Below are 9,773 nucleotides of genomic sequence, written 5' to 3' on the forward strand. Positions count from 1 at the left end.
TTTCTTTCTTTCTCGTTCTTTCCTTTCTTCTTCTTTTTTTTTTTTTTTAAGACAGATACATTTTCACCTGGACAGGGGGATGCAGGACCTGGACTCAGTGAATGCACTTTCACAGTGAGACAAACTAACCCAGGAAAGGAGCCTTTCCAGGGTAGACTTCGTCCAGTCTGTATGGTCTTTTTAGAAATGAATCTGCTCGCAAGCTTTGTAAGTCTCCCTTTGGAATATTGCCAGCCACCACCAGGAACTTTAGCCACCCAATCCACATCAGCACTCTTATAGCACGCTACTATTTACATAGCTTCTTGTTTTAAAGGCAAAGTTTTCCATAAGGAATTGAGAAAAGTCGTGGTTTGTTTTTTTTTTTGTTTGTTTTGTTTTGTTTTTTTTTCAGAGCATCAAGTTAACTCTTACTCAGATATTTTCAAAAGTGAAAAACCAATAATAATTAAAAAAAAGTGGAAAGCTGAAAATCTGTTTCTTATTATGTCTGTTATTATTGTTTCCCATTTCTCTCTCATGATCAAAACTAGATATGACAAGGAAAACCAATGCCCTTTAATGGATTGGGTAAGAATTTCACTTCTAGCAACAAAGCCAGCACTCAAGATCATGGTCTTAACATTTAAAACCATTTCTGCCTTTGTTTTGTTCTGATTGAAGATGACATGGAAACAGAATGAGAATAGATTTTAAATTAGACATCTTAAGCCAAAACAGACCATAAATGATGAGATATTAAATGTGTCTTGATTTCAAGCATACTTTTTACGTCTGGTTTTCCTCCTCTATAGTCAAGAGGTTTTCTGTTACATTTTTAGTCTGAAAATTAAAAATTCTGTCTAAGCCTATGGGTTGCAGAACAAGTTATTTATTTTAATTATGAAGAGTCTTGCAGTCTTCTTCACTGTTAAAAATTACCTCCTTCAGGGAAGAGCTAGAAAACACATCTGGATGAGTTGTTCCTAAGTAGCAAAAATATATGTATTTCCCATCCTAAGCCTTAAAAAATACAGTAGCAGTAAAAGCTATTACAAGCTAATGAGGAGTGACAAATGTACTAGCTCAACAAGTAGCAGAGATTATTGGTGTTTTCTGCCAACTGAGAGCAGTAGCACAGTTAAACACACACTCAGTATTGATCTCTTTATAAAAACTGAGATTCAAGCCTAGTTGCAGCCAAAAATGTGTAATGCATTTCTGATAGTGGCAGTTAAGTGCAGGCTTATCCCTCCCACACAGGAAATATGCTTTGTTCCTAGCTGGCACTATGGTGCAGAGCAAGAGAAGAAACAGCAAGCAGCTGTGCTAAGAAGCTGTGTAGTTGCCAAGACAGCTAGGTAGCAATGACTCAGTATGCATGTCCAAGGATGGGATGATGCTTGAACTGTTAGTTGAACAGCAGCAACAAAGAAGGGCAGAGTGCCCAAAGGAAGTGCCAGTGCTCTCCGGGCTTGGCTTTCCTAGCTGGAAAGGGGCAGGGAGCAAGATCTGCCTCTCCAGAGAGAAGATCATGCAGATGAGCACCATGGCCCCTCATCAAAAAGCTAAAGGTACTTTTAAATTGTCTAAGATGATGAAAATGGAAAGTGACAGAAAGCTCACCCCAAGCCACTTCTGCATAAACCACTAGCATGTCTATTTCAAAACTAGCAAGTGCTGGCTAAGGTTGGGGTGGCTATAAATTGGTTTAGTCTAATTTCTAGAAAACTGGAAAGGGTTTAAAACAATCTTATCAGTCACCTAGACAATACTAGTGCTTGGTATCATTTGTTTTGTATTGATCGTTTGTGATTTTGTGATCCTGTGATTTTTAATAGAAGCAATTTCACCTTGAGTTAGGATTTAGTTCTCCATCTAAACTGGAATTACTGCACAAGTTTAGCTCATCCCCTTTGGCTACCTAAAAAAGAGAGGAGTATAAAATCACCCTGCTGTTATGGTTTTGTGATTTTTGTTGTTGGTATTCCACATCATTACATCATGTAAGGTACGGGCAGTTAAAGAGTTAATTCCCCGGTTACTGCAAACTACCTTTTTTGGTGTGGCCCTCTGAGGGGGAGGGGAGGAGGTGCACTCCCCAGGGATCTTTGCGTTGGAGGGGAGGGGGTGAAGCCGTGTGGGAGACGCGGGGTCTGTTCCTTCCTGCCCGGCGGAGAAAGCACGTGGTTCTCCTGCAGTTTACTGTGTAAGATTTTCAGCCTGTAAATCCTCTATTATAATTCTACTAGCCTCATTTTGATATATTTAGTAAAATTAGTTGTTCCTCCTCAGATTGGTGCCGCTGTTTTTGTGTTAGATCCGCCTACGAGTCCCCTGCTTTTCCCCTCTTCCCTTTGTTTTCCCAGGGTGCGGCTCCGCGGCTTCTCTGCCGCTTTAGCCGCCGGACTGCCCGGGGGCCGGCCCCTACTCGCCGGCAATTTTTTTTTTCCTTCCTCTTTTCTCGTTTTTTTTCTTTCGGGCCTGTCCCCCTTGTCATGGATGCAGACCCTTAGATAACACCGTGACACCTGCTCTGTCTTGACATTGCTGGTGGTGACATGTCCATGGCTGTAGGAGCAACATCCAAAAATCTTTTCAGACAACTTGCCAAGAATGTAAATGCATCCTAAATTTTATCCCCCAAATGATCAACCTCTCTTTTCCAAGAGCATTTCCAATTTTAAGATTAGAAAATGGAATAAGATTTCTGCAGGTAACAGCCAAGAGCAGCACTGGCATGGGCCTGCTGAAGGCTTTCAGGGAGAAGTGACACAAACCCAGGAAATCCTTGACTGAAACCAACAACGAGCAAAGAGCTGCTCTGGAAAGCGTCAAAGACATGGACATAAACAAAGTATATTTAAAATAAGAATAAAAATCAAATTTCACAACAAATCACAACAAATGAAACTCCCCCAAGCCAAATCCATTCTTGGAATAACACAAAGTACTTACTGGGCCCATGCCAAGGAAGTCTTGGCTCCCTGTGCCCAGAGACACTAAGACAATATGAGGGCAGCAGAATCAAAGGACCTCTGATTTCCTGCCTGTCTCTGAGCTGCTCCAGCTATGAAATTATGGGATGCTGCAATAAATAGAGCCCCTCTGCCTCCATCAGGAGCAGTTTGGGTCTCTTTACACTAAACCAACACTCTTCATTAAATCTGTGGTAGCAGAAAAAGAAAGGATGAAGCAATCTCCTTTAGTGACTGCTTTCTGGCAGAACTGCACTTGTAAACTTCTCCCCTGTGGCTCTCTACCCCCAAAAAACATTTAAGACATGAGAGATGTGAAACTGTGATGTTCCACAGGGTCACAAGTGAATTGTACCAGAAGTAATTCCCTTGCGCTGTATTTTCTTATGCCTGTAATGATTGATCTTGTCTCCATATTCAGCTCTGAAGACCATCTAGCAATTATGAATCCCCCAGAAAGTTCTCTAGTCATAGTAACTGCTGGCTTAGAGTGATCCTTGCTTCACTCAGTCTTTTCTTTGACAGTTTTTAACTCTTGGGTTTGTGTTGTGTGGAAATACAAATGTTTCAAACTGGTTTGAGAGATACATTTGGGTTTTCTTCAGTTACAGCTGTTTCCCCCAGTAAAATCTTTGACAGCTGGCCTCAGTTGTGCCATATTGACAGCTGTGGAGCCTCAGGAGGACAGTGTTACCTCCTGCTGCAGTCTGACAAGCTCTGCATATAATGCTTGCAGTCTCACCATCCCTTCTGCTGGTTTCCCCTAGCAGGCTGGTGGTGGATGTTTTACTTCTCACTTGTATCAAGGCTGAAAGGATTTATCTCAGCGCCTCTTCACAAGGAAGTACTGTGAGTTAGTTGTTTTTTTTTCCCTCCTTCCTGTTTCAAATTTCTGGATTTGGATTCTGTGTCCTGAAATATGAACATCATCCTACATTCTTTGTGTTCACAAGGCAGCTGAGACTCTTAATTTGCTTTGCTCTAAAGTATTATTTAATCATCTACTGCCTTGTTACCAGGGTGAGCTTGCTTGGGTTCTTTCATTAAAATCATTAACCTCTAATACAAAGCCACAACATAATGTGGGATTCTGATGAATATGATTACTCATTTGTTCCAGCATGTTTTTTTATATTTATTATAGTTACCCTTACCTGTTTCTTATCAACACTGACAATTAAAAGAGTTACAGGTTATGGCTCTGCACCTGAAAGGCTAGCTTCCAATATGAAACTTCCTCATTAAAAACGGGCCTGAGGTGAGTTCTACTGTATCAACAAAATACAACTTAACTTATATGGACATTTTTCTCAACCTGTCTCAATAGAGCATCTTCCTGCCATTTAGAACATCTTGTTTAACAAATTCCTAATAAAAAAAATGAGAAAAGAAACGGGCACTTAGAGTGTTTACATAACCTGTAGAATATGCTGGGAGACCGGTAGGCCCTCAGGAAAATCTGAAACTTTCAGTAGGAAATTCCCAGATGAACTTGTGCAGTCATTTTTTCCTCCTAGCATTAGGAACTTGCTTCCTTTTGCTTTCTTTTCTTTGTGAGTGAGTGTGATACCTTAGACCTTCTCCCCCCTGCGTGCAGTTCAGGGCAATACTTGTAATCTGTTTCATAAAAGTTGCGGTTCCCTGAGATACCACCTCTGCCCTTGAACATTGCTGTGTCATTTAATAAACAGCTATGTTGATCTGCTCCTATGTCTGGGTCTATATAGCAAGGTGTAAGAAGAAAAGCACTTTTAATGGAGCAGAGATATAAATTCACTTCCTACCTTGACTGGCCACAGGTTGAAACTGTTAACCTTTAGGGCAGGCTAATTTGTATGGCTCCCTCTTCTAGCAGCAGAGTGGGAGTTTGGAGAAAAGTAGAAAAGTATTAACCAGGCCTGTAAGGATGTCCATTCAGCATGCAATGGTAGTTCTAAACCCAAGTAATGTACTAGATTCACTGAGCAGGTGATGGAGACTACTGTGGCAAATATATCATCAGCTGATGGCATGTTTCAACATATAGCAAATTATGGGTTTCTCATTTTCTTGAAAAAAACAAGAACATGGAAAAGAAAGAAATCGTAGAGTGTCTTAGGTTGGAGGGGACCTTAAAGAAAGCATTAAGTTAACTGGCAAGTCAGAGTAGAAAGATCAATCATTCTTCTAATCACTAGAAGAGAGTGAAACACTGAATCCTGCTCTTACAGCTTTGTGCACTGGGAGCAATTATCACAAAGTCAAGCATGAAAGTTCTTGAACCTCTGCTAAAAGAACAATAGGATATGATAATTCTAAAAATAGTAGATGGCTTTGATTAAGATAATTTGACTATTCCATAGTATATAGCATACTTACACAACTTTCAAAGGCAGTGAGTTTGACACAGATTAGAAGAAAAGCTTTCCTAGTAATTTTTCATCTCACCTGTGGCATTCATAGTGAGGGGTCACAGATGCTGTTCCTGAAACTTCTCATGCAAGCCACTATTGACAGAACAGTGAACTGAGAAGGCCTGATCTGTTCTGCTGCATAGATTCATGTGGGCCTTTGCTGCTGAAGAGGCATCAGAAATTGTGCCAAGTCAGAGAAAAATTGCTTGGGTGATTTCTGGTACAAAAGGAGTGTTGTAAAAGGAAACAAGTTAACGGTAGAGAAAACAACTGTTAAAATTTTTAAACAGTTGGAGATACAGTGTAAGAGGAATTCCTTGTCTGTGTGTATTTAGGTTACTTGCAAGTCTGTTACATCTGCATTTGTCCTTGGTTTCATTTTTTTTTAGCCGGGGGAGGAAACTGATAAAAGAAAACAATTGCAATGGCATTAACTTTCATTTGGCTATCATATTAAAAAATAATAATCCTTTTTCCCCTTAGTAAACAGGATTGTAGTTATATTTAGGTATTTGAAAATGAGTTGAGATTAGAGGATGAAAGAAAGTCAGCAATTAAAGATCTATTTACCTTCCCTCGCTCCCCTTGAAATAAATCTATTGCCTGCAAAATGGAAATAGAAAAAGCTGCATCTTTGGGACTTCAGTCACATTTACTCAATCTAATTTGCCCTGCATGGAATCTTTCTCACTAGAACTAGCTTAATTTTCATCAGTCCTCACCTCCCTGTTACTGCAGAGATTGGGTAGAGCATGAGATAGAGATCCGCTCCTTATGTCGCATGGGTGGAGCACTAGGAACACCCTAAAATGATGGGGAGAAGGGTGCAACAGCAAAAAGCAAGATGCGAGTCACTGAAGTTTGTTTGAAGTAAATACAAGAACAGGTAGAGAGTATTTATGTAGGAAACTTTTTTCTCTGAAAGGCTCAAATCTCTACAGTTAAATGAGTTTCTCTATATTAAATGAGACTTCTAGCAGATCATCCACCTCATTTAATTCTGGATGATCATGGCTTGCCAAACTATCTAGAGTCCATCATCAAGATTGTCACTCTTTGTTGGTGTCACTTGTATGAATGGGATCCACACAATCTGTTCATGCAGTGAAGTAACGGAATTACCAACAATAGATATTTGTCTTCTGGGGGTTGTGAAAACAAAGCTCCTTGTTAACTTGTGAAGTGCTTGACTTTCTGGAAGCCGGAAACTCTGTTTGTAAACTACAGATCAAGGAGTAAAGATGGGATCTTTGGAGCAAAGCGATGTCACAAAGCAGAGGATGGAACTCCAAAAAGAAGGTTGGCTCAGAAGAGCCTGAAGACGTTGTACCAGAGAAAGAAGATACATAAAAGTAACAGGTTTGTGTAGGTACGCATAGCTAGTCATATCATAATTTAGTATTTTGATCTCTAAAAGCTTAGTAATTCCATCTAGCTCTGAAGTTAAAATATTCCAGAGGCTGGGAATCTGAAGTTATGAGCATTAATTCCTCAGCCCAATCTTAGAATAGCAGATGGCTTCAAAACTAGGATTAGAGTAGACTGACTGGTTCCCAAGGATGTTCCTAAATTACTCAGCTTCACAAACTGGTGAGGGATGATGAAGTATATGCACTAGAGGACTAGTTAGCAAGCTTGCCCAAAAAGGGGTGTCTTGTTAGGAGGAGGGATTTGACATGAGTAATACTTACTTACTTTTATCTTGGTATTATTTGGGAGTTATGTCCTTCAGAGCAATGACTAGCCAGATCTTTTCACACAGAAATGTTCTAAAATAGTTCTGTTTTAGCAAACCCAGGCTAACCTGGGAGTACAACTTCATTGGCCAACAGCTAACTCCTCACATCTAAATTGATTCTTTTACTATAAGCAACAGCAACCAAAGTAGTAGTAGTTTCTACACAAGGATGAAGATAGCTTTATTCTTCAGACATATAACATTTGAGCTTGTATGCAACCATACAGCTTGCCAAGAGCATAAAATAACAGACAAGCAAGATTTAGAACTTGGTAAAGATTATTCAGAAAAAAAAAAATAGCAAAAGCAATGAAATCCACGAATTCCATGTCTCACAGATGATCAAAATACTCTGTCTTCTAAAACCAGCTAAGGAGCTGCATACTTTTTGGCTCCATTTGGTGTTGAATATAGAGGCTTAGACTTGGAAATAGCCAAATAGTGTCTTTCTCTATCTGAATCCAATTCAAGATTTTAATCCCTTGTCCAGAATCTTCTCCACTGATAATCAGAGTTTGGATGAGTTTAGGTTTTATGTACCAATTCACTTTTAAATTTATAGGGTTGCTGTCTCCGCTTTTCCTGAAGGAGTTGAAGTATCGGTGTTTTATAGGCTGGAATATTGTTGTGCAGCCAAGTATTTCCTGCAAAGCCTTCCTTTCCTTTTTCACTTTAATTCATTCTTTTCCTTTCCCTCAAACTTTGGGGTGTGTGTTTTATGTTTTTTTTATTTGGTTGGTTTACCTCTAGCAGGAATTTTCCTTTCCTAGGAGTTCTGACAATAGAAGCCACAAAAATACCAACAAACATAATTGAAGAAAATGGATATTAAAGACAACTTCTCAGCCTATGTCCTTTAGGAGCTATGTCTTTTAGGAACACATAGTAATAATATTCGTATATGCTGTTTTCAGCCTACTCCTGAAGTCAATAGTGTTTCCATCCTCTTCAGAGAGACCAATAAGTAATGCAATGAATTTCAGGCTTATGTTTATTGCCAAGTCTGGGGGGAAGATTTAGACACAGGATGATTGACGCTTCTTCCTACAGAACATTTTTCTATTTATATGCTTGCATTCAAAAGCAGCCTAATGGTTTTAGGGTAGAAACTTGGTCCTTACCCTGAGAGTACATTTGTTCATATTAGACATGACAAAAAAGTAGGGCACTAACAATTGAAAAGGGAGAATGCAGTGAAGTGGTAGGACAGCAATATCAGCATAGCTGTGTAGGCAGGTAGATACGTAGTATTTGTCTTGGTTATTTGTAATCTAACACATAGTTCATATAACATGCAATTCTTATTGCATGGCGGGCTCTTATCCTGTTGGCAACCATCTCATAATGACAGAAGCCTTCAAATGAAGCTTTAAAAAAATTAAAATAATTCTACTGAAGTATCTGCTTATCTGAGAAGGGCACTTACTGAACTCTCAAGGCAATATCCAGTTGAATTATCAGAACTCATATCTATGGTGCAATCGACAGCATTCTTTAGTTCTGCTGAGCCAGTATCAAGATCAAAAAAATCAAAGGGCAAGCTGCTTGGCATAGTTTTACAGTGATTACACCTAATTTTTTCAAGTAAACAATTATTAACTATATGATTAAAGCAATAATGCAAGGTTCAATCTGTTTAATTCCCTCTTGCAACTTTAAGCCCCATATAATTTTTTAGAAAGGAAATAACATTTTTTTTTTTTTAAGGAAGATACACTAGTACAGTGATGCACAGCAATAAAAAACTCTGATATATTGCTTAATTTCATTAAGTTTATATAAAAATTTTATATCAAATTAACTATGATAGAAGGGCATCACTGCACAAGTTCTGAAGTCTGAGTCATCTCACTGCAGTTGGAGGTTCAGAAAATGTTTTCCAGAAGCTATGCAGCCTCCTTCCTCTAGTTTGCTCTGTAATATATCTGTTACTGACATAGACGTTCAAATATTCAGATATGGCCTGCAGGAGGGGAAAAAAATGGAGAAGGAGTGACAGATGATCTCACATCAGGGAGGCTCAAGTCAGTATTGTCATTCTAGTTGCTTGTCAACACAAACATGCCAAAACCTCTTTCCATCTGCCAGTCCTTCCCGCTTATTCTAGTTGGCCATAATCCTGGACCAGGACCAATAACCTGAATTGCTGATATTCTGGGGTTATTTTGTCTAGATTGCTATGTAGAACATTTCAACAGTGTTGTTTTAACAATACCAAGTGAAAACCAAAATGTTCTTGATACAGCAATAAAAGTAGCGTTTTCTGCTTTAGTAAGATAGAGGTTTGTTTTCCTGAGTCATATCTTCCTACAAGGAATAACTGTACGCTTAGTGCTGGAGAGAATGTAGTGTTCATTGCCTTGCTTTCAGGCAGACTTGCTACAGTTTAACACGCTGCACAAGCTGTTCCCTATTGTTCTGTGGCAATGTTTTGGCGTACCCTCAGCTGAGACTCACAGATTCACATGAAGCATTTCAGCAAGTGGCCTGGTTTTTCAAGTGCTTGCTTGTGAACTTAAGCACTTAATTTAGCTCTGAGTCTTTGGGAAAAAATAAACAAATAAGCAACCAATTTAAACTTAAAATTTTGTGAAGAAAAATAGGATTTTTTAGAATTAAGTAGAACATTTTCAGTACCTGCTTTCCGTGGTTTTACTGAAGGCTTATGTATGGTAGACGCTACAC

At 39.1% G+C, this 9,773-nt stretch overlaps 1 protein-coding gene across 1 annotated transcript in view; it reads right to left on the reverse strand.

The window, feature by feature from the left end:
* Positions 1-6,579, reverse strand: part of ENPEP (glutamyl aminopeptidase) — a 42,335-nt gene extending 35,756 nt beyond the window's left edge. The window contains exon 1 of the mRNA XM_021395700.1: positions 5,385-6,579. Coding sequence (XP_021251375.1) covers positions 5,385-5,397 — 13 coding nt within the window. The 5' untranslated portion in view covers positions 5,398-6,579. The remainder of the gene's footprint in view (positions 1-5,384) is intronic.

Source organism: Numida meleagris, chromosome 4 (genome assembly GCF_002078875.1).
Source record: "Numida meleagris isolate 19003 breed g44 Domestic line chromosome 4, NumMel1.0, whole genome shotgun sequence".
NCBI classification, from domain to species: Eukaryota; Metazoa; Chordata; class Aves; order Galliformes; family Numididae; genus Numida; species Numida meleagris.